Source organism: Notamacropus eugenii, chromosome 5, assembly GCF_028372415.1.
Source record: "Notamacropus eugenii isolate mMacEug1 chromosome 5, mMacEug1.pri_v2, whole genome shotgun sequence".
In the NCBI taxonomy this organism is placed as follows: Eukaryota; Metazoa; Chordata; class Mammalia; order Diprotodontia; family Macropodidae; genus Notamacropus; species Notamacropus eugenii.
In genome coordinates this window covers 187769039-187795258 of record NC_092876.1, presented here as the reverse complement: position 1 = coordinate 187795258, position 26220 = coordinate 187769039, and the positions used below count along the sequence as shown (strand labels likewise).

Below are 26220 nucleotides of genomic sequence, written 5' to 3'. Positions count from 1 at the left end.
TTCTCTTGTGTTGTGTTTTGTTTTGGTTTTTCTCATGGTTTCTCCCATCCATTTTAATTCTTCCATGCAACATGACTAAGGTGAAAATGTATTTTGTAAGAATGTATGTGTAGAACCCATATAAGATTCCATGCAGTCTGGGGAGGAAGGGGAGAAGGAGAAAGAAGGGGGAGAAAATCTAAGGTTTATGGAAGTGATTGTAGAAAACTGAAAACAAATTAATAAAAAAGAAAACATTATATTTTCTTTATCCTTGCATCTCTCCTGTGCCTAACAGTGTACAGTTATCCCTTCCACATCATAACTTTCCCCATCATGGTTTCAGTATATCCCAGTTCAGTATAAGAAATGGGAATTTGGGGAGTTTTGAGGAAGCCACAGACTACACACAAAGACCACCAGACAACACAGAAACTAAGTTTAGAAACTCAGAAATAGATAAAATGTATGTATAGCATTACATAATATCAACATATTTTGTCTTTTGATGCCATAACAATTTAGATTTCTTTGGTACAAAAAGAGGGCCAAAAAATTTCCAGATCTCAGGGTGCTGCGCCCCTGACCCTGATGATACGGAAGGGATAACTGTATTGCTATGTAGACATAGCAATTGTTTGTTGAATGAACTTGTACATTTCAATTATTCTGATGCCTCAGTTTCCTGTTCCTATGTTTATTCTCAGTTAGTTATATTTCTATGACTTTAATTCCAGTTCCTGAGATCCTGTCATTCTGAGAAAGCTGTTCCTCATCACCATAAGTAGTTAAAAATTATTGGTGTGTGCAAAAAACATATCTATGTCTGGCATACCAAATACCCCATCGAATAGGGCTAATTTTTGTTGCAATAACTAAAGCAATGAAGAGGTAAGGAAACTGTCCTTCATGCTACGATTGTAGAACATATTAAAGGGTAAACTACCCTACCCACTTTGATAATTGTATTGAACCACAATGAAGGATTGAATAATCTTCTGTATCACTATTTGGCTGATAAGCGCTGACTTGAGTAATAAGTCCCCCCCACAATGGGAACGTCCACCTTTATCATTAGCTTGACTGTTCCTCTCTTCAGGATTCACTGTAAAGTGCAATTCTGAGACTAACAAATTTTCCAATGTCAAACCAAGATGCAGTTGTGGTGCCCCTGACCATCCTTCTGGTTTGGGATAGCTGTTTTAGGTAGTTCATTTTTCATAAAAGATGCAACTGTTAATATTTTGCGATTCATGGTCAGAGCACATATCCAAAATATTTGTTTCTATTGCCAGACCATACAAAACACACATAAATCCAATGGCAAAAGCATTTAATGAGAACATGAAACAATGTAAATTACCAAGGAAGGGAATAAAATAAAATTTTTTGTTCTCTACCTATACACAGAATGCATTCTTATACATCTTTCAAGATGAGAGGATAGGATAGAAACCTGGAAAAAGCTTATGAAGTACCTACTGGGGAAACTGACCCTCAGGGGGAGGAAACTCTCAGTGGGTCACTGTCTCCTTTCCTTATGGCCTCTGTGGCCAGGAAGAAGACAAGCTTACTTCCTGAGGAGGCCTGAAGGGCTTCAGCCTGGCTCCAGTGGCCTTTTCCATCCCTGCCCCTTCCCTGCGCTGCAGCCTTCGTGCTAGTGGCTAGTCTGTCTCCAAATCTGTGTTTCTGCTCACTCCTCAGAGGAATCATCAACCTGAACTTGCTGGGCTCCAGTGGTCTCTTCACTCTCCTTTCTCTGAAGCTTAACATCTCACCTTTTTCCCATTTCAATCATTTCTGGCAGTTTGGTTTTTTTAGACCTCCCACTATGAAAAGAATGTTCCAATAAAGAGAGCCCTTTGACTGGTGTTGTCTGTCACCATACTTGGCGGTCAGATGGGACAACCTTCTGGGAAATGTAGTCCACAGAATTTCTTTCCAAGAGCAGTGTTCTCTTGGCCCCAGGCATTGTGAAACATTAACTCCTCAGGGCACGGCCATTACACAGTTCTATACCAAACTGTGCAGCTGAAAATAGTAGATGAATATGACTCAAAGGTTCATCCCAATATCTAATGCAGTTCAAACCAAGGTACAAAACCAGCACTAACTTTTGTCCAGAAAAGAGAATAGTTGCAACACTGAGATTAACTGTAGACTAGTCTATATTTAAAAAAAAAAAGACCCTTTCCAGTTGAGTTTGTGGTTTCATGGCTCAACGTCATCTCTTCATGGCCTGATGAAATCCTTCCAGTTTTACCATGCAATGGAAGCCTTTTAGAAGGAAGAGGATTTTCATTTGCTTCTAATTTCCTGATTCTGTGCAGGGACAAAAAAGTCAAGAGAGAAGCTGGTGAGTTCTCCTCAAGTTCAGTTTGTTGTGGGTTTGTCGTTCGGGTTCATCAATAGCTTCATTCCCTGCTTGTCAATGCTGGAGTTAAGGCTCTCTGACTCCTTCTCTGGTTCTGGAACACAAGTGCACCCAACTGGAATGGTCACATAGTCTTCTGTGTAAACATAGCGCCCCCCGGCACAGGCTGAGGTGCGGCGCAGAATAACTGTGGGCATATATACAGGGGTACTGCGGAAATTAAAGTTTTCCTCTCCATATAGTCCTGTCAGACAGCCCTTGCACAGACAATATGCTTCAGGCATGTATTTTGGATACCTTGTGGGATCATAGGAGATCCTGCATGTGAAAAGAAAAAACAAAACAAATTAAGCAACATTGACTGAGTGATCTTTGACCACCTGGAGGATATTACCTAATGATACATGACTGTTAGCACTGGTAATCTATTTAGTTTATCTATTTATGACCAGAAGAAGTAGCTGCAGATGAATCTGTCATGCTACTTATTCATTAAGTAAAAAGGACTAGCTCTGAGACCGTTTGTTAAATAGATCAGTAACTTTAAAAGGCCTGACAATTATTTTAGAGTATGGCTTTAGTTAGCATTCACACAGACTCCAACCTAAGTCTTCAAATCATGCTAAATATGATAAATCACCTGCCTTTCACTAAATTTTAAAAGGCAGAAGAAGTTGGAAATTGTACTTATTGTTCACCTGAACTCTTAGGCTTCTAGAACTATTTTCCTGTATGCTAGTTTTTAAATCTTTTATGGTTTGCTAATCAGTCCACATACAGGGCAAAAAAGCTGTAAATACAGCCATCTCAAGGGACAAAAGGGCTTCTAGTGTTTGCAATAGATAGCACAGAGTCTATCTCTTGTGCCCCTCCTGTAAACCCACACTGCACCTCCTCCTTTTAATTTTAGCAGAAATGCACAAAATATTAAGAATTTGTCAACATAGGTGGTAAGAAATAGTATGAATGCTCTAAGTATAAGGGTACAAGTTTGGGAGAAGAAATTACTTGACAGACACAGATTGTTGAGTCCAGGGGCAATTGCCAAATGTTCATACTGAATCTGAGTTAGACAGAATGCAATGTGGAATCCAGGTTAGCCAGAAGCAGAATGCAGAATCCAGGTTAGCCAGCGGGATGTTGATAATGCTGGAGAAAGGTTTGACTAAGACTCATAGTGTTCAGTGACATGAACCACCTGGCTGGTGACTCACATAGAGGGAAACAGCTGGAACATCTTCACTGAGACCAGTCCAAGTGGACAGCCCCTTTGTCAGACTGCCAATGTTGGAAGTCCCTTCTCTTTGAAGGAATAAGGTTTGCATCTAGGGGACACAGGATAAACCTGGACTACTTTAAAAAAAAAAGAATATTGCCTTTTAAACTTAATGCTGCACTTCCAGCATCCTCTTGTTCTTCCCTTTTCTGGTCAAGACAAAGAATCAAATATCAGCATCTGAAAAACACTCAAAGAAGAGAAAGTCTAATATTCTGTCTGAGTGGATGATTTATTTCATGGGAGGAAATAGGGAATCACACCCTGAACCTCAGACTTCATGCCTCAATCCACTCTTCCACAACAAACCAGAAGGCAACTAAAGATACTTCTGAGCTCAAGATGTAGACTTTTCCATGTGGCAGGTGCCTCTTTGACATCTTTCATGTGAGAAGAGTTCTTTCCCATTTTCCTCTCTACTTTCAGGTAGGTCAGGGCAGTACCAAGCCCCTCTCCTCCCTCCCAACTCTATTTCCATTGTTTAAGGTTTGCAATTCTAAAAGGCCTCTGAAATCTCTCTCACCTTTAAATCTAATGATCCTCAAATTATCAAATGGATATGTGATTGCAATGATTTGAAAGTTTTCTCTAATGAAGACTGCAATCCATCCTTGTGTGAGATATGCCTTGCCTGTATCCTTCCACACGTTCACTAAAGGGGTCCACCCAGCATACCAAGGGAGGGGGATTTCCTCACTTTTGGAAATGAGTAGTGCCTCCCTTGCAGGGTTGTTGTAAGATTCAAATTAAACAATATTTGTAAAAGTATTTACTATACTGCCTGGCACAAAGTAGGTGCTATATAAATGTTTATTCCCTTCTCCCTCCTCTTCCTCTCCCTTTTGGTGAGGGTACCAAAGTGGAGCACTGGCTATCTACCTTTCATGGCTCACCCTGGTCACATGACCATGCCATCTTTCCTTCCCATCACTACAATTCCTTGCTGCCATCTTGTCTTCCTCTCCACTGAAGTTCCTCATTACTTTTGTTTCAGCATACTCACACCTCCATTGCCTTCTGTGTGAGGTTCGTATAAAATTTTATAGAGACATTTGTTCCAAGTCTCCCTACCATTCAAAAGTCCTAACAGAATGTTGATATTACAAAGACAAATTTTGGTCATTGGAGAAGTTCTGCAATTTCCCAAATGTAATCCAACCCACTCTCTTAGGCTTTATCATACTTCCAAAGGGGTTCAAGACACAAAAAAAGTTAAGAAACCTAAGGTTAGAACATTGAGCCACTTGTGTTTTTTAAAATAAGTTTTTATTAGTGGTTTCTATTAATTAATATCATCATGGTTACCCCCAGTAGCTCATCCTCTCCCACTCCCCCACAGAACCATCCTATATAACAAAAATAATATTTTTAAAAAAAGAAAAAAATCAAGACAACTGATTGATACACTGAAAATGTGAAAATATGTGCAAGGTGTAACCATGGGGGGGGGTCTCCTACCTTTATGAAGGGGTGGGATGGAAATGTCATTTGATGTCTTTTCAGTGGAATCCTGTTTGATCTTCATAATTTTGTTACATTCACTTTTTGGTGTCATTGTTTCCATTCATATTGTTATAGGCATTATATATGTATGTATGTATGTACGCATGCATGTTTAGTTTTCTTGGTCCTGCTTACTTCATTCTGTATCAGTTCATGGAGCTCTTTCCATGCTTCTCTGTGTTCATCACATACATAATTTCTTAAAGCACAGTAATGTTCCATTACTCTCATACCACAATTTATTTATCCGTCTCTTAGTTGATGGGTATCTACTTTGTTTTCCATTTTTTGCTATCACAAAAAGTGCTATTGTATGTATTTTGGTGTATATGAGGACTTTTCTTCTAATCAATGACTTTCTTGAGGTAAAAACCCAGTAATAAAATCTCTGGGTCAGAGTATAGACATTTTAGTCCCTTTATTTACATAATCCCAAATTCCTTTCCAAAATGCTCATACCATTTCACAGTTCCATCAACAGTTAATTAGTGTACCTATTATTCCACAACTCTTCCAACACTAACTGTTACCCATTTTTGCTATCTTTGGCAACTTGCAGGGTATGAGGTGACATCTCAGGGTTGTTTTGATTTTATTTTCTCTTATTATTAGTAATTTGGGGCATTTTTCCCATACTTTGCAATTTTTCTTTTGAGAACTGCTCATATCCTTTTTAAAGGGCAGCGAGGTAGTGCAATGGATAAAGCACCAGTGCAGGAGTCAGGAGGATCTGAGTTCAAATCTCACCCCAGACACTTGATACTCACTAGCTGTATGACCTTGGGCAAGTCACTTAACCTCAATTGCTTCATCCTGAGTCATCTCCAGTCATCCTGATGAATATCTGGTCACTGGATTCAGATGGCTCTGGAGGAGAAGTGAGGCTGGTGACCTGCACAGCCCTCCCTCACTCAAAACAAAGTCAAGTTCAAGTCATGTCATCATTTCTGATGGCATGGTCTTCTTTGGCAAGGAAGGACGGACACACCTATCCTTTAACCACTCATCTATTAGGGAATAGCTAATGTATGTGTTTATTCATTGCTTATATATCGTTTATTAAGGCTTTGTCAGAGAAATTTGATACAAAAGTTTTTATTTCCCCATTAGAACCTTTCCCTTCTTAGGTACACTAATTTTGCCTGTGAAGAAGTTTTTGTTTAATGTAATCAAAGTTATCTACTTTATCTTTTGTAATTTCCTCTGTCTCTTGCTTAGTTAAGAATACACATCCTATCTATAGATATCAGAGGTGTATAATCTGCTACTCTTCTGTTTTATAGTGGGATCTTAAATATTAAGGATCCATATCCATTGAGAATATATTATAAAATGGGTTATAAAGTGTTGGTCAATGTCTAACTTCTGCCAGATTGCTTTCCAATTTTTTCAGTAGTTTTTATCAGGTAAGGAGTTTTTTCCTAGGTAATTTATATTTTCTACTTTATCAAACACTGGATTATTGAGTATCATTGTGAGCTATTCGACTTTATATGTTCTTTCCGTTTTAATCTTCATATATTAACATTAAATGTTTTACAGTTTGATACTGGTTAAAAAAGAGGGACTGATCAGTGGTACACAATATACAGAAGCAAAAGTAGCAGCATAGTACTTAACAAAAACTGCTGAAAAAACTACATCAAACTGACAGAAATTAGGTTTAGACCAGCACCTTGCAACATATATTAAGATAAGCTCCAAACGGATATATTACGTAGTTATAAAAAGTCACATCATAAATTAAAGGAGCAAGGAAGAAAGTACCTTTTAGATCTTTAGATAGCTGCAGAATTCATGACTACACAGTAGAGAAGATCACATAAGAAAAAATGGACAATATTCATTACATAAAGTTAGGTCTTTGGACAAGCAAATCTAATATAAAAATTCTAAGGGAAATAGGTAATGGGAAAAGTCTTTGCAGCAATTTTCTCTGACAAAGGTCTAATATACAAGTTATATAAGGAACTGATTCAAATTTATATTATTACTCCATTCTCCAATAGATAAATGGTTGAAGGACATGAATATGGAATTTTCAAAAGAAGACAGCAATGAACAATTATACAAAAATGCTCTAAATAAAAAATAATTAGAGAAATGCAAATTAAAGTAACTTTAAGGCCCTACCTCATACCTATCAGACTGGCAAAGGTGACAAATGTTGAAAAGGATGTAAGAAAATAACTACATTAGTACATTGTTGGGAGAATTGTGAATTGTTCTAGCCATTCTGGAATGCAATTTGGAACTATGTCCAGAAAGTTACCAGATGAACCTTTGACACAGCTTTACCACTACTAGACTTATATCCTAAAGAAACCAAGAAAGAGAAAAGGATCTATATGTACAAAAGTATGTTCATATACATAATACGTACATAAATGTGTATATAATGCAGGTGCATATGTATATATAACACACATGCATGCATATATATTTATAATACATATTTATACTTATATATATTTATAATATATTTATGATATATATATTTATAATACACACATACACACACAAACACACACTCTTTTCATGGTAGCCAAAAACTGGAAACTAAGGACATAGCTTCACAATGGGGAATGGCTAAGCAAGCTATGGTATGTGAATACAATGGAATATTGCTATTAGAAATGATGAAATTGAAATCCTATATGAACTGATACATAATGAAATGTTTGGAAATAAAACTCTTTACACATTAATAACATTGTAAAGAAAATCAGCTTTAAAAGACTTTAGAACTCTGAGCAAAGCAACGATAAGCCAAAAGTCCAAAAGAAGGAAGATGAAATACACCATGCGTCTCCTGACAGAGAGGTGATGAAATGCAGAAGACCCAGATTTTCAGCTGTACCTAAGGTAAGAATTTGTTTTTGCCAAACTATGAAGCTATGTGTTGAGGGCTTTATTTTTCAGAGTTGGTTTTTTTTCCCTTATTTGTTCATTGTGTTAAGAGGGAAAGGAGGTAAGGAGAGGGATAGATTAATTTTTAAAATGCTTGTCAATTGGAAAAAAAAATTTAAAACTTTTAAGAAAGAAAAATGGTTTCTTTTTCTAAGGCCACACTTCATTTGTATACCAGGCAAGGTATATGCAACGGAGAGAGAGAAAGGGTTGCACATCAGTACAAATCTGATTTTAAGTTGTCTTGTTTGTCCTGTCTTGTCTTCTCCATTCCCCTTCTATGTTCTCCCCTTTTATTTTATCTCTTCCTCCTTTTCACTTCTTCCTTCTCGTGTCTACTCTCCTCCTTTATTCCCTTGCTGGGAGGCAGAAACATTTTCACTGGGGCAGAAGGCTCTTCTTAGCCCTAACTACAAGAAATGGGAGGAAAAATTCTTGGCTACGAAGAGAAAACAGATGTCAAGAAAGCTCATCGTTATCCACTGAGGTTACTCTGAAGAGGTTTTGATGTCTCAGGAGCAGCCATAAAACTACTGCCTGCAAGAGTCTTTTATCTTTTAACAATATCATAATGAAATATCTTAACCCCGTCTCTTAATATTTTAGAGAAATGTGTCATTTTCAAAACACACGTGGTCTCTTTTCTGGTTTTCTTTCAAAAGACAGAAAGTGGTTTAGTTGTCATCAAGGTTCAGAATGGGCTCACCTTTACCTCAAAAGACAAAGAAATGTAGGTCTGGACAAGGAGAGCTCAGATAAGATTTTTTTTTTTGCAGGTGTCAGGGAAATTCCAGGAAAATAATGCCTCTGTCTTTCAGCATAATTTAGTAGGTGCTTGGCATGAGAACATACTTGAAATAAATCAAGTTTTTCCTCTGAGAACTTCAGACAACCTTCTCACTGATCATGAATGAAGTTTGGCATGTGTGAGTGACAGCTGGCACTGCTTAATCCTAGAACAAAGGGTACATCCTCCGGGGATGATTAGAGGGGATGGAAACTGAGCTCTGAATAGAATGAGTGACAGCCAAGTCTGGGGAGAAAAAAAATACAAGTTCAGGAATTCTGAACTTCATAAGAAGCAATTTTAAAAAAGAGAGGGATAAAATTCCAGGAGACTATGAGGTGCATTCCCTAGAGCAACAAGAATCTTCCCAATGTAATTGGCTCGTAATCTGATATCAAAATAGAAGCATCACTGAAGAGCAGGGACTCAACCCTTTTTTCCCTATCATGGATCCCTTTGACAGGCTCATGAAGCCTAAAGACCTAATGTTTTCAAATGCATAAAATAAAATACATGGGATTACAAAAGAAATCAATGATACTGAAATTCAGTGTCAAAAACTGGAAAAAAAACCAATCAAGTTCATAGTCTTTGAAGAACCTTTTCATTTCTTTTAGTTAATTTAGCTCCCTTTCCTCTTCCTATTTCATTCTGAGCTCAACTTTTCCATTTTTACTGACTCTTCAAAATATATGCTACTGCACAAGCTCTACAGATTGCATATCTAACTATATGACATGATCTGGATGACAGGTATTCTTTGTTCATTTGATTTTTTGTTTGAATGATTATAGCAAACTCTGTTGAATGGTTACATATCTCTTCCAGGAGACTCAACATTCCAGTGCAATAAGGTAGAGCTTTATACAACCCAGAAATCGGAGCACCTGAAGACCTACTACCTATAAGGAATCCCTCTTCAAGTAAAAGTCTACACTGCATTTCCTCCACGAGATCAGTGAACACCTTTGTCAAGCGTGTTTTATGTTTTTATGTTTTTTTATACTTATGATAAGTCTCAATGAACAATGATGCCACTGTTTATATCTTGAATTATTCTGCTGTGTGACTGGAGAAATACCCAGTTGAAACAGAGCTTTTAAAATGGTGTTTTTATCTACAAAAGGAAAAGCTTTTTTTTATAATTCACAAACAATAAACACAGAGAGATCTTGTACTGTCTTCATCTTTTAGACAACTGGGTAATAATAGAGATGATCTACTGAGCATTATCACTGAAAAAGGCAAGCAGGTATTTGATTTAACTTTCACCCCTAGGTGGACGGCTCCCAGATCTAGGTATCCAGTCCCAGTCTCTCCTCCAAGCTTCTGTACTGCCTCACCAGTTACCTATTGGATACTTCATACTGCATATCTCAGAGGGATCTTAAACTCAGCAGTCCCCACCCAAACTGAATTTATCAGCTTTCCATTTAAACCCTTCCTTCTTTCACATTTCCTTATTCAGGGCAAAAGTACCATCATCCTTCTAGGTTCCAAGCTCCATCACCTTGCCATTTTCCTCTACTCTCTCCCTCACCTCACATATCCACTGAGTTGACAAAGTTTGACATTTCTGCCTCTACTGCATGTCTTCTGACCCTTTTTCTCCACTCATGTAGCTACCTGCCACCTCCGTTAAGGCTCTCATCACCTCTTGCTTTCATTATTATTAACAACCTCCTTATTATCTCCCTGCCTCAAGTTTCCCGCCACTCCAGATCATCCTATGAAATTTTTCTTAAGTGCAAATCTGATGAAGTGACCCTTTCAGACAATCAGCTCCTCTGACTTTCTACTACCTAAGATCAAACAAGCCCTTTGTTTATCTTTTGAAACTTCTCATAACCCGGCCTCAACCTATCTTTTTATCTCTACTGGACATTATTTCTCCATTTGCATGATGTGTTTCAGCCAAACTAGCCTTCTCTCCATTCCTCACATATGACACACTATCTCCCATCTACATGTTTTTACACTGGCAAAACTTGCTTGAAATGTACTTTTCCTCTATCTCATACAGTGCCTCTCCTCCTCTAAGGCACAGCTCAAATGACAAAGCAGGAAGCTTTTCCTGGATCTTCTAACACCTGGTTAGTATCCTCCCTCCCAAACTACCTGGCGTTTAGCTACTTCATGTGTATTTACATTTATTTGCTTTGTATTTAGGTTCACTCTCCCTATGTGTGCATATAGAGAGAGAGGATAAATATATACTTACTTGCATATATTTGCATACAACATTTATATACAAGAATATGTGTATATATATAGCATAAATATATATTTTCTTGTATATATACACATATACACAACATCTACATAGATTGCATATATATATTATATATATATACATACTGTATACACACACACAGACACACACACATGCTTCTTGTCTTCTTTATTTGAACGTAATGAATAAGAATTTTTTCATTGTTTGTAGTTGTGTTCCCTGCGCCTAGTATAGGGACTGGCACATAGCGGGCACTTAATAAATACTTGTTGATTGATCACCAAGGATGCTCTTGGTGTAGATGATTCTCATAAAGTTTTGTATAAGTAGGAAAATAAGCATATAGGTCAATAGTGGTTGATATTCTTATGTTTGCCCTTTTTTTGGTATTAATTGAGGAATTCCTCCCCCCCCCCCCAATGTCTTTGGTATTTTCCCCTCTTTCAGATACCTCGTGACTTAACCCTCAATGTCCTTACAGTTATGCCACCTCCAGGACAGATCTCCCCTACGTACACTTGATCTAATCCAACTTTCCCCATCTTCTTCACTTTAGTGCTGTTCCAATGGATTTTACCAGCACATCTGGCACTGGGATGCTAGTTAGAGTGCAAATGTGATGACTTGACACTATCTGATAGTAAAAAAAAGTTTATTTTAAAAGTCACAACAGATGTTTTTCATCTTTATTTGGTTTCTGTTCTTCCATTTCACCCTTAAATACCTTGAGGATGATTTTGCTAGTTGGTTCTCTCACCAAGCTTTATTCAAACTGATTTCATCTTCTGCTTTTCTCTTCTTTATGAGGTGATACTGCTCCTAATCTTCCATCATCCTCTTCTGTAGGATTTTACAAACAAGCTAATATTCTAAACAGATGGTGCCTTTGGTTGCCAGGTCCTTCCTGAAGTGTCAATTTGATCATGTCACTCCCTTATTGAATCAATGTCACTGGTTTCCTATTGTCTCTAAGATCAAAAATAAACTTGGTTTAGCTTTTAAAATCCTTTCCAACATAGACCCTAATTTTCTCCAGCATCATTATACATTACTCTCCCTTCTAAGCCCTACTATCCATCCAGCCTGGTCTTCTTTCTGTTTCTCACACACAACACTCCATCTCTCAAATCCATACCTTTGAATGGGCAACCTCTCCTGCCTAGAATTCACTGCCTCCTGGACACTGTGCACTAAATGTCCACTTGGCATCTGTTCTGAAGAATCCCTCTTTTTCTTCATTATACAGCTTAAGTATGTATCACATTTCACAGGAAGCCTTTGCCGATCCCCCCAACTGCTAGTGCCCCCCCTTTCCCACCAGCTTGTATTTAGTTATTTATATTTATTTCCTTTACATGTATTCTTCATATTATATATACACATATGCACACACCTATGAGAATAATTAGAACTGTGTGCACAATAATATACAGCTATGTCTATAAGAAGATGCTAGCGTAAAGGTGTAAGTAATATGGAGAGCAGAAGGACTAAGGAATCCTGCTCGACTAGAATGGAGAAGGAAGAGAGTCCTGGCAAGGAATCCCAAAAGAAACAACTTAACTCTCACAGGTGTCCCCTTCTCTCCCTTTGTCCTGGGCTGGTTTGATTCATTCAGCTTATTAATCTCTTTCTTCCAAGTGACCCTTTGGTCCCTAAGTATGAATTGGAGTTTGACCCATGAGCATCCAAATACCAAACCGGCCACCCACAGGATCACAGAATCATAGACTTGGAGCTGGAAAGGGCCTTAAGGGGCCTCTTGTACAACCCCTTCATTTTACAGATGAGAAAACTAAGTCCTTTGGAGGAACAGTGACTTTCCCAAAGTAAAAAGCAGGTTTTGAGTTCTCTGACTCCATTATAGCATGCAGCCCAGTACATTACACTTAAAGGAATATGAAGGTTTGATCAAGATTTTAATCTGAGACCTTTTGCATCTGAAGCGTGGATCATTTCCCTACTCCAAAAACCCACTTCCATATCCTAGCAAATGAACTATCATTATATCTCATTTGGCTAGAAATGTCATAGCCTTCCTGCAAAGGAAGGGAGTGGGGATATTGGGAAGTTACAGCTAGCTTCCCTCTACTGAAAATAATGACTGCCGGCCCACCCTCAGCCTATTCATCAAGTACTCCGAGAGCCAAAGATCTTTGGTGGACAGTGCCAAGGAACTCAGAACAACATCTTTGTGGCTCTAGGAGAAAACTTCAGACATTGGGCTTTTTCATGAATATCTTTTTAGAGGATGTGGAAAAACCTCCCTAGTTTTGTAGCAAGTCTGACACTGAAGCAAATGCCAGGAGGCCAATGACTTTGAACACTATGACCTTTGGGAAATGCTGGGGTCCAGCTGGAAATTTTTCCTCCAAGGTACTTACGCTTATATAGGCCCCATAATTATTCTTGGGGCCCATTCATACAAAACTCTTGTGTGTGGCTCTAGTTCCAGTGAACTTCATCTTATTCTCTCCACCTCCATAAGAAAGAAGGTTGGGTCAGTCCTTAGGCTGACCCAGAGTCTAAGACTATATCTAGCAAGGCTCCAAGGTCAACCCTGAAAAAGATACAAATAAGTTGGCTCTAGAACCAATTGGGCCTCCCAGGAGAATATAAGCTCCTTGAGAGAAAGGACTGTGTATACCCAGCACCTAACACAGGACCTTTCATTTCATAGGTTCTGGTCATCAAATCATAGATTTAGAGCTGGAAGAAATCTTAAAGGTCAGTTATTGCAACATTCATTTTTATTGAATCAAGGCTCAGAGAAGAGTAATGATCATCCAAGGTCACACAAGTGGTACATGACAGAGGTAGGGATTTAAACCAAGTTTCTCTGAGTCCAAATCCAGTGTGTAGTAGGTATGTAACACGGGTTTACTGAACTGAATTGAGTTTTGATTGGCACAGCCCAGAGCTTAGAGCCCGGGGGCTTAAAATGAATAAATTTCAGAGTTGGAAGGGATATTAGAGATTATGTAGTATAAACCCCTTACAGATTAAAAAAATGGGATTGGAAGTGGTTCAATAATTTACCTAAAATAAAAATGAAAAAACAAACAACTAGTCAATGGTGGAACTGAGACTAGAATTTAGGAATCTTGAATCCTATTTCACTGCTCTTTACACCCTACAGCCAACTTAGCCTTTACTCCCTTAGCAACAAGGCAGAGGCAGAAGAGCGGGGAGCCAAATAGGCTTGGAGTCACTGATGCCTTGGCAGTCAAGTTACTCTTTGGACAGAGTAAACAGTAAACCCACACCAAAGAAAGCCATTTGTTTCATGTCAAGTCCACATGAAAGGTCAAGTTCAAGATTATAGACTCAATCATAGCCCTTAGAGCTACAAGAGACCTCACAGAAGAAACACTTGGAACAGAACTCTAGAAGGGTTGGGAGTTTTTTTTAAAGTCAATAAGAATGAATATCTTTGGATTTTTTTTCTTAGTTAGAAAAGTTGTCTTGCATTCATTGGAGCTGGAAAATGTCCCTTTGAGGTAGAAGCAAGACCTATGCTAACAGCTTAAATTTACAGTTATCCCTTTCACATTACAACTCTACCTACCACAGTCTGGCTTTATCATGGATCAGCATAAGAAATTAAATGGAAATTTTGGGGAGAGTTTTGCAGAAGCTGAAGACAAGATGTAAAGGCCAGCAGATGACACAGAGCCAAACACTTAACCCAAATTTTACAATAAGGTACTGTAAATACCCCATAAAAGAAAAACGAAAAATTCAGACCTCTTTTCTGTAAAGAAAGAAGAGTCAAACATTTTATGTGGATTTTTCAGATTGAGGAGGCACCTAGCCCCAACCTCCATGACATGGAAGGGATAACTGTATGCTCATTTGATGTATCCATCTGAATTCTGTCCCCCAGGGCAAGTGGCTCAATTATCTGTTCCCCTTTGGGTAATGAAGGTTTAGTCTATCCAATCCAAGGTTGATCAGTTGAGTTTCTGGCCTCATCATTCCTCTATCAACCTGACTCATTCCCTTCATTCACTGCCAGGGGATTACCAATTTAAACTGTCATTTGTCTTTGCCCTTTTCACAGCCTCTTATCTGCCTGTAAATGGTGAAAACTCCAGCCCCCACCTCCAACTTGGCTTCCTAAGGGATACGCTCCTGGAACCATCTCATTTTTGATGTGAAAATACTGAAAAAGTGTTGATGGGATAAAGCTTTATCACCTTCAGTCTCTAGCTCCTGCACAAATGCTTAGAATTAACAGAAAATGAACACTGAGCCAAAGCCAATGATTTTGATTTGAGGACAAAAGGCCTTCGTCCCATGACAATGCTACATTATACTGCTTCTATTTTCGCTTTGCACAACAGTGGTAATAAAAAGCAACACTTTGATGTTGTAAGATCAATTACTTAATGGATTTGAGCAGCTTAGATAACAAATCACTCATAGAATAATAAATGTAGAGCTGGAAAGGATTTCAGAAGTCATCGAATGCAACCCCCTGATTTTATAGATGAGAACTCTGAGAGCCAGAGAGATTGATTTACATGTTCAAGGTCACCCCCCGGAGTCAAAGGTAGTGGCAGGATCTTAGGTTCTGTGACTCCGAATTTAGCATTCTTTTCATTGCACTGCTTCAGGGATAAGATGTGCTTCAGCCAAAGACGGGCTTGGCCTCAGAACACAAGACTTCTGAAAGAAGCTAGTTTACCTCCCCCCATAGACTAAGGTAGCACTTGGTGGTCAGCCACAGAAACTCATGAAGACTGCTAAGGTGCAGTGACCTGCAAGGAGATTTATTGGCTATATTAACTCTCTAGCCTTCATTCCCCATAACACAGGTGGACCAATTTGCTGTTCAAATTCAGAACCAGACCATCAATTTCTGCTTTTCCTTTTTTTCATCCTAAGGATACACGTAGCCAGAAAAGGTCTTGTGGGCTCATTGGTAACACATTAGCACAGACTAATACTCATGTCCTGTTGGAAGTTAGAAGGTGTTGAGGGAAAAATTACTTTTGTCCCCTAAATTCAGAAGCCCAGACTAGCTGGAACATGTTTTTACTTTATGTACCATAATGTCAGAGGATTCTAGAGATGGAAAGGATCTTTGAGATCATTTAGTTTAACTTAAACCTGAATGCCCTCTAAAAAATATTCCTAACATGAAATCTACCTGAAGATCTTCAGTGATGAGGAGCTCACTATACTATAGTGGAGAGAAGAGTTTTCTATCTGCATTTGGGGAAGAGTTGGGATCAAATTCTACCTCAAACACTTACTAGCTATGCGATCACCATCCTTCATTGTTTTTCAGTCACATCAGACTCCCCGTAACCCAACTTGAGGATTTCTTGGCAAAGAGTGGTTTGCCATTTTCCTTCTCCAACTCATTTTACAGATGAGGAAACTGAGGTAAACAGAGTTAAATGACTTGCCCAAGGTCATATGACCAGTAAATGTCTACAGTCAGATTTGAACTCAGGAAGATGAGTCTTCCTGACTGCAGGCCCAGCATTCTATCTTCTATGTCACGTAACTCTGCTTAAGAAAACCACAAAAGGGGTCAAAAAGAGTTGTATGTGACTAAACATCCATAGGCAAGTCATTTAACCTTTCCAAGAGTCAATTTCCTCATCTGTAAAAGGGGGATAATAATATCTGCAGTGAGAGACAGGGTGGCATAGTGTGTATATGAAGGGCAAATTTGGGGGTCAGGAGAACCTGGGTTCCAATCTTGCCACTGAAATAGATTAGCTGTGTGACTGTGGTCAAGTAACTTCACTTTTCAGCACCTGTGGCAACTTTTTAAGACTAACCATCGATGAGTTTCCAGTCTGCACCAGTGGAAGGAATATCCACCCTGGGAGCTCCCCACACTGATAAAATCACAGATCTAGATATTAAAAAAAAAAGGGGGTGGGGGAAGACCTCCTTTAGAACTTTGTTCCCTAAGGCTGTGGTGCTGGGCCTGAAGTCAGGAGGATATAAGGCAGTTAGGTGGTGCAGTGGGCCTGGAGTTAGGAAGACCTGAGCTCAAATTCAGCCTCAGATACTTCCTGACTCTGTATACTGGGTGAGTCACTTAACCTCTGCCTGCCTCAGTTTCCTCATCTGGAAAAGGGGGATCATAATAGCACCCATCTCCTCGGGCTATTGTAAGGATCCAATTGTTGCTTGTCCTTCATTCTCAAAGAGGACCATGACTTCAGGAAGGTGATGCCGTAACTTGCAAGTGAATTGGATTTAAGTGAGGAGGGCTGTGCAAAGTCACCAGCCTCACTATCTCTGGAGCCCTCTGGATACAATGGCAAGATATAGGTCAGGATGAATGGAGATGGTCCCCATGAAGATCAAATGAGATGCAGTTAACACAGGGCACTTAAGAAATGCTTATTTCTTTTCTCCTTTCTTCTTTCATTCCTTCCTTCTTTCCCTCCTTTCTCCCCTTCCTCCTGGTGCAAAACACCATGAATAGTAGGAACTGTGGATTACTGAATGCTAAGCCTCTTGGCTTTGGGGAGAGGCAGAGCACTAGGACGCCCACCTCTGTGACCGACAGGCTGGCTCTGTGACTTTGGACAAGACATTTAAGTTTCCGTGGTCTTTATTTTCTTCATCTGTAAACTGAGGACAAGATGTAGACAAGTAGACAAGATGATTTCTAAAGTTTCTTTTAAATACTAAGATTCAGTGAAACTACATATTTTGGGGAAGCTTGGAGGGAAAACTGCTACCTCTTGAGAACTACCCAACAGCCTGATATAATAAGAACTTGAGCAGCATATTTCATAGCACTTATTCAACCTTACTTCCTCCTCCCACCCAGCCTCTTCCTGGATCAGCCCTATTTGTTTCTCTGATTTTCCTCTGTTTACATCCATACTGAGGCTTCTTCCTGTCCAACTGAGTTAAAAGTAGGACAAGTGCCCTAGGAGACTAGCAAATAAAGTCTAGAAATAAGTGATTAAATATGATTCATATTCTGGAGAAAAACTCTCTTTAGGTTTGTACCGCAAGTTATTAAAGGAGCTACTGAACATTATTTAGATTTCTGGAATGTGTTTTCTCTTAGTGTTTCAACATAATTGCGTGACTGGCTCTATTCAAAAAGCAATAAGCTGGAGTGTTTGCAATGAATAGGAGACTTTCTAAATATATCAATTTCCTTTAATCCCTTACTAAGCAATCAAATTGGCTTTATTTAGGTATTTTTATTTTTAAAACTGAACAGAAACAGACATCAGGCCACAAAGTAAATGTGATGGTATTTTTATCTGCCAGGAAATTGCACAAAACAACATATAGACATCATCTAATATTTGGTATTTTTCCTTTAAGAAAATCATTGCTTGTGCACTGGGTCATACTACCCCTGAGGCAGAGTCAGTTTTATTTTCATCCAAATGTCCTGGGACAGGGAAAACTTATCCCAGAATAGCCTTCACTGAGCTCTGGAGGGAAGGACCCTTTTTTGCTACAGGCATAATGGCAGCACTGGCAACCATCTAAATTAACTTTCCACGAATTCCCAAGTAATTCATTGTACCAATGGAGAAAATACCATACTATCTTTGCTGGCATTTTTGCAAGTGATTCTCTTTATTTTGCTGGTGCAAGTAAAAGGGGTTTTTCTTACTTATTAATAGACATCTTACTTTAGCCAAAAGCCTTTCTTTGAATCCATTCAGAGCCCTGAACCACATTTCTAGAAATCTTGCTTCTTTCTCTCTTAGGTTTTCTCTCTCGTTGTTTTAAAAAAGTTCTTTTTGCCTCATTTGGATCAGATCTGAGCCAGGGGAGGCCTAATTCCAGTTTCTCTCATAAAACCACTGCCTCTATACTCCCTTCCCTACACAGTAAGCTATTCAGAAGATTCAGAAATGGACAAACAGCCCCTACCCTCCACCCTGAAAAAGTGTGTTGAAAATCTTATGACATTTCTAATGAACAGGATGAAACGGTCTCAGGTCTCAAATTCAGTTCATCACACATTTTCCTTCATATTGCTCAGTTGATTAAGTACGTTCAAAAGTTCAAGGAATCTCTAACACATTATATCTTTATGGGAAGTGTATACATTCTGTGCCATCAGTGGGATGGGGTCCGAGTTCAGGCAGCGCAGCTGTGAAATCACTGGGGGGCTCTGTTAAAACTATGCAGGAATGTCTACATGGCTTTTGCTGCTGATTCTTGCAGCCCTGAACAGCTCACCCCTCTCTTGTGAGGAGTTCACTTCACATATGAGAAAATGGGTGCTTAATGTGTTATTTTCCTAGCATTCACTCCTTCCTCCACCACTATCATTGTATGGTGAACAGGGAGGGGGATTCTGCCCTTCAAGAGTAGTGTTCCTGGTCTCCCAGGTCACCAGGAACAGCTAAACAGTAAGAGGGGCCCTTCAAGTCTAGTTCTCAACCTTTTTTGTGGTATGGACCCCCTTAGCAGTCTGGTGAATCCTATGGACTCCCTTCTTAGAATAGTGGTTTTTTAAACATATAAAATAAAGTACACAAGATTACAAAGGAAATGAATTATACTCAAATATAGTTACCAAAATATTTTTAAAAACCCAAGATCACTTGCCTTAGGTTAAGAACCCTTCTCTAGGTGAACCCTGGACCCCTAACCTTGCTGACCTCTTCCCCTTCCACACCTCAAAATTTTATTTTGTTCCTTTCACCCCTGCTTTTTAAAATGGTATTCCTAGAACTGAACATAGTATATTCCACAAATTGCCTAACCAGGATAGTCCATGGAGATTAACACCTCCTTATTCTCTCAGAGATACTGCTTCTCTTTTTTTACACAGCCCAAAGTTGGCATACCATACTTCCAAACTTAATACATAGATCTAACTGTACTACAAAAATTTGCAGTGGTTTTCTATTGCCAATAGGATAAACTATCACCATCTTAAGCCTGCAATCTGGTTCTGACCTACTTTTCCAGATTTATTTCATACTGTTCATTATTCACTCAAAATGCTAAACAAAGGTGCTCTCTGATCTCCTGCTGACTATGTGCTCTCATGCATGACATATTCTAAACTTCTGTTTATTGAACCTCTCTTTCTGCAGAGGTCAACTGAAGGGCCACTTCTTTTCCCTGGTTCCTTCAGCTAACAGTGAACTCTTCTTTCTCAGATATCTTGGAGGATTTTGTCTAGCTCTCTCCCTTGCCCTTATCAGGGATTGTGCTGATTTTTTTTCAGTTTGGGATGCCCAACACTACACACAGTAGACATTTAATAAATGTTTGTCCAGTTGTGGAGGACTTACTAGGTGGTAAAGTGGATGGCGTAGAAAGACTCATCTTCCTGAGTTTAAATCCAGCCTTAGACATTTACTAGCTATGTGACCCTGGGCAAGTCACTTATCCCTGTTTGCCTCAGTATCCTTCTGTTAGATGAGTTGGAGAGGGAAATAGCAAACCACTCCAGAATCTTTGCCAAGAAAACCCCAAATGGGGTCACAAAGAGTCAGACACAACTGAAAAATGACTCAACACCAAATGTGCAGAGACCAATGTCACGCTAGGGAGCAGCAGCAGCAGATCCTTTTGACAAGCTGGTGAAGCTTCTAGACCCCCTCTTCACCCCTAGACCTAGGGTGCTCAGAATATAGGTTTTAAATTCATAAAATTTATTCATAAAAAGAAACCAATGAAATTGAAATAAAGTTATCAAGTATATGTACACACACGCACACACACACAGAGTTCATGAACACCGGGTTAAGAATCCTTGACATAGGGTGTCAAGGTGGAAATTAAACCAAAGAAATAATAAATTTCTGAGTTTTACAGAAAGCAACGTAAGGTTTGGTCTTTGTCCTCAGGGTGCTTACAGTTTTACATATACACACATCCATCCATCCATCTGTATCTAATACAAACGTCATCCTCCTCCCAAATTTCCCACACACACAATACAAATAAGACACGAGGAGCTGCAGATTCTTCTCCATCTTCTTCAGGCCGGTTTTCCTTAGGCTCTGAATTATTCACTACCACCCGCAGCTCCGGCTCTGCCCCAGCCCTTGGGCATCACCACCAAAGGAGCGGAGAAGCCTCTCTCTCTACCTCACCTGAGCATCAGTCCTCGGGGCCGAAGTTTAAAAGACAAGGTGAGAGGCTGCCCACACTTCCCACGTCCCCAGCCCCCGTGCCGGTCCTCGCCCCGGACCCGGGCGCTCACCTGTATGCCCAGGGGGAGACGCTGTGCAGGTTGATGGGCAGGCGGTACTTCTTGTCCTGGACGGGCCTGCCCCCTGCCGGGCAGCTCGCGTTGCGCTCCTGGTCCAGTGGTTCCAGCTGCAGGGTGTGGTGGAAGGCGCTGAGCATGCCGGCGGCCAGCCGCCCGTACAGCTGCTCCAAAAGCTCCTCGGGACGGTCGGCGCAGGTTCGAGTCCGCGCCGGGCGCTTGTTTACGCGGGCAGCGTCCGAGCGGAGGCTCAGCAGCACGGACAGCACGAACACGGCCACCGGCAGCTGGACCTGCAGCTCGGCCGGAGCCGGGAAGCGCAGTGAGGGGCTCGGCAGTCTCCGTCCCCAGTCTGCCAGCCCGCCCGCCCTGCGGCCCCGGCCCGGCCCGGCCCGGCCCCTGCAGTTCTCCCGAGATCGTCTGGGGTGGGAGTGTGCGGAGGGCAGGGGGAGCGGGAAGGTGCGTGTGAAGGGGAGGACGGAGCCCAGGGCGCGGGGCAGCCGGCTCCCGACACGTCCTCCTCATGCCTCTCCGCCGCCCATCGAGGCAGCGGAGACACTGACCTTGCCTCAGTTTCCTGGAAACAGCCGCTTAGACCTTCCCCGCACCCCTGCCCATCACACGCCCCCTTTGTGCACCACAATTCTCTGGGCTGTGGGGAAGGGGACTGAGGCAAAGCTGCCCAGCCGGCCTCGAGCTTTGCTGGGGTCGGAGGAGGAGGAGGAGGAGGAGAGGGAAAAGGTGCCCTCCACACACGCACACACACACACACACACACACACACACGCACACACACACAGACACACCCGCACACACACACCCGCACACACACAGACATACACACACACGCACACACGCACACATGCACACACACAGACACACCCCACCCCACTAGTCTGCTTACCTTCCCTCGGGACATGGTGCGGGGATGCTGCTGGACTCTGGATGCTGGGTGCGGGATGCTGGGCGCGGGATGCCGGGCGCTGGACGCGGGCGCAGACGAGTGAGGGCTTGGGCGGACGAGGAACGATCCGTGCCCCGAACTCCGCTCCCTCAGGGGAGAAACTGGAGAAAAAGTTGGAGGAGTGCCCCAGCGCTCACTGCTTCTCTTCTGGCCGCCGATGCCAGGAACATTTTGGACACACACACACACAGACACACACACACACACACACGCCACTTAATTTTTCAGTCACTAACTTTGGCTTGTTGAGGCTCCTAACTAACCCCGCGCGACGCCCCCTCCCCGCGCGGGGCGGGACGTGGGGACGGCAGCCGGAGCAGCCTGCCAGCCTGGAGTCCTGAGTAATGGGGGTGTTTGTATTTGTGGATGGGGGAGGGACGAAGGGGTGATGGTTGTGTGGGCACCCTACCCAGGAATCACCGAAGTGAGAAGTCCCAAGAGAGGGGTCCTCTGGGAGGGCGTGGGCCCCGAAGTGGGGAAGGTGCGCTTCCACATTCTTGCCCATCGCCACCATCAATACTTGCCTACTGGAGGGCAGACGATTTCATTTTTTAAAAATCATCCCTCCCTCTCCTCCTCCCCGCAGTTCCTGCCACAGTGCCTGGTGTGCATAATGGCTTCACAAAGGCTTGTGATATTAAACTGATCTAATTTAACTAGAGATTCCTGCTCTGGGTGACCAATCTGGGAACCTGAAGCACTTGACAGAAAACTCCAGTTCAGCTTTGTCAGACAGGGGGAGTTTGAACCTCCAAACCTGGAGTCTCAGGTTTTCCTTCCGGCCCTACTGTAGGTTATATTGAATTGAACTTAACTGCTTCTAACGGGGTGTCTGGGTGGGAACTGATTGCATTCTTCTGTCCCTCTGTGCATCCTGGAGAGAGGTTCACACACATCATTCCTTGCACTTTGGAGTCTAGACTTGGACCAGCATCTAGGAGCTTACTGAAATATGGTTAGCTGGGATTGTCACCTTCCCAAATGCCAGGGCACATTTCTAGGCTTTTTTCCTCTAGTTTTTGCCCAGAACCAGCCTTTGCATTGGTCTCTCATGTAGCTTCCTAAAATGATAGGATCATAGATTTTGAACTGGAGGGGGCTTTTAGAGGCCATTTAGCTCAATTTCTCCATTTTACACAAGGAAATTGAGGTCTGAGCTTCAGAGACAGGATTCCAGCCCAAGTTCTCTGATTCCAAAGATATATTTTTTACATGGCTATGCTTGAATTTCTTTCACTAAAAATTATCTTCATATCTTTTGACCATTTATCTATTGAGGAATGGCTCTTATTTTTAATTAATTTGAATCAATAATTTGAATTTTTATATATCTTGGAAATCTTGGGATCTTTATCAGGGAAATTTGCTGCAAAGATTCCCCCCCCCCCCATTTATTTCTCTTCTTATTTTAACTCCATTGATTTTGTTTGTGCAAATCTTTTAAATTTTATGTAATAAAAAATGTTCATCTTCTGGGATTCTCTCTATCTCTTGTTTGGTCTCGAAAAAATTTTTTGTGCTGCTCTCTCACCTGAACTTGGTGTTGTGAGGAGAGTTTTAGGAATAAGGTGAGTTATCTCACAAGATAACATGAAAAATTATTTTATGAAAATTTAAAGTTATAGGGAACTTGGTATACCCAGTTCAAAATGTCCAATAGGCATTTGGTGACCTGTGACTAGAGTGCAATAGAGAGCCTAGGAGATTGTCTTTTGTCTTTCTTTGTATCCTCAGTGCTTCCCATAGTGCCTGGCACATAGTAAGCATTTACTAAATTCTTAATGACTGACTACAGCTTGCTTTTCATTCCAACATTTTAAATAGAGCTGATAATATTGGAGAGTGTGTTTTGACCCTAAAGATGATGGGAGAGGAGTTTAAGGTACTTGGAAGAGGATATGTTCAACCACTGTACTCCTTCCCACCTTCTATGACCTGGAACTATATCAGAAACTTAGCCAATGAGTCAGGAAGAATGGCCCTCTCAGTAGATTTAATGGGTGCATTTCTGCCTTCTGGTGTTTTCTCTTTTGGTCTATTGAATTTGTAGGCACTCTGAGTCAATCCATTGGACTTCCAAGTGAGCCCAGAGCTGTGCAGCTCCTTAAGGGGAGAGGACACCTATCCCAATGCCCCTTGGATCAGGGCTGGATTTTTTTTTTTTCATTGAACAAGTATTTGGTGAATACCAACTAAAGGCTCAGCACTAGGGCTATGGGGGGAAAATGTTAATGACTATAATTTTAAACACAAAACAATAAAATAAAGATTCCTATGAAGGGGCAGCTACTGAAAGAAATTTCATTGCCAGAAAGTGTAAGAAAGCATCATTTCCCTCCCATGTCCCCTCCTCCAAACTATGGTAGATGCTTGCACAAGGCAACCAGTCTATGTCCTGGTAAACCTGAGCCTGGACCTCAAACCCTGGCTGCCTCTTCTGCTTGTGTTTCTTTTCCTGAGCATAGGGGACTGAACATTGATCATGGGAGAAAATGACTACCAGGAGAATGAGTCCAAGCCATATCAGAGTACTCAGACTTGGATGGAGTTATTCAAAAAGTGCAGCCTAAGTGAAAGTGGAAATGTCTCTTTTAACAGTCCCACAAAATGTTTTCTTTTTGATGTTTTAAATATTAATCCCCAGAGAGAGTATTAATAGGAGTTATTGGTTACTGTTTCACGCTTTCCTTCTTTGTCAAGGTGTTCTCTTGAATCCTTTGGTTTTTTTTTTAAACAATTCTTCTCTAGTGAAAAAAATCATTGTTTTACACTAGATTTGTTTTATATATTGACTTCCTAGAAAAAATCTTACTAATCCCTATTGGGGAGACCTTAGGCAGTGGGGACATAAAAAAAAAATTAATGAAAATGAGAAATCCTTTCTTTAAAGGTCTGGCTCTCCAGAGCTGAGCCCTTCAAGTGATTCCAGAGTTGACAAGCTACTTAAATGAAGAGGGCACCCCTAAACCCTTACCCACTGTTCTCTGGGCAAGTGCTGGACCCATGCTACACAGGAATTCCTTCAGTGAGCACTTGTTGAATGCCTATTGAAGGCCTAGCAATAGTTAAACTAATGAGTATAATTGTTAATATAAAATAATAAAATAAAAGAAAGACTCTTAGGAAAGAAAAGTATGGGATCGCTACTGAAAGAAACAATTACTTGCAAGCATTAGAAAACATAATTTATGGTCCCCCAATGGGTTTGCTTTTTGGGGATCTGACCAAAGTGCAAACTCTTAGTTAAACTAAACTGCAGAAAGAATTATGGAACCTGAATGAATGATAGATTAGGAATCTTTTCATGAGTTACTAAAAATCTCTCTAAAAGTTCACATTTAATAGAGATATATAGCTGAAAATATTATTTACTATTAAAAGTTAACTCATAGCAGGGAGCTCCCATGGCATTAATTCATCAAGGAGTAGTTTGTGGAATCCTGGAAGATGTTCTCCCTGACAAGGATGGAGGATACTTTGTAAGATACTGATTTTCCCTGTGGAGTAGAGTCTTCATCTTTCAGAGAAGTAACATTGAAAACCTCATTCTTTGCCGATTTCTAAACTACTAAAAATTGGAATGTAGCAGTTTCGTTTAGTGAATACACCTTTTCTTCAAGGCTTCTAACTCTGGAATTCCCCTCTGACCACAACCTTCTCTCTCATCTACTTTCCTATCCTTTCACTCCTATAGAACCAGCTCTTTACCCCCTTGTTGACTTTTTTAAAAAAACAATCATTTATTACACCCCTACTATGTATCAGACACTACTAAGCAACTCATAGGATTTATTTTTAATTAAATATTATTTTTTTCAATCAGTAAAAATCTTTCTCTTTTTTCCCCCTTCACAATTTAGAATGAAAGGAAAAAAGCTTATTATAAACATATAGTCAGGTAAAACAAATTTTCAAATTGACTATGTCCAAATGAAAATCTGTGTCTCAATCTGTGTGATTCTGTCACCTCTTTATCAGGAGATGGGTTGCATGTTTTATCTTTAGTCCTTT

At 40.6% G+C, this 26220-nt stretch overlaps 1 protein-coding gene across 1 annotated transcript; it reads right to left on the bottom strand.

The window, feature by feature from the left end:
- Positions 1 to 1295: 1295 nt before the first annotated feature.
- IL17D (interleukin 17D) lies at positions 1296 to 22442 on the bottom strand. The gene is made up of 3 exons (XM_072611709.1): positions 22150 to 22442; positions 21240 to 21538; positions 1296 to 2671 (listed from the first exon to the last, which is right to left on the bottom strand). The coding sequence occupies exons 1-3, from the start codon at positions 22162 to 22164 to the stop codon at positions 2353 to 2355; spliced, it is 633 nt and encodes a 210-aa protein (XP_072467810.1). The 5' UTR covers positions 22165 to 22442; the 3' UTR covers positions 1296 to 2352.
- Between the last annotated feature and the right edge of the window lie 3778 nt (positions 22443 to 26220).

Bases quoted from the DNA above. Each gene is read 5' to 3' on its own strand.
- IL17D (XM_072611709.1), bottom strand. The intron at 2,672-21,239 runs GTGAGCGCCCGG...TTTCACATGCAG, and splicing joins GTCTCCCCCTGGGCATACAG to GATCTCCTATGATCCCACAA.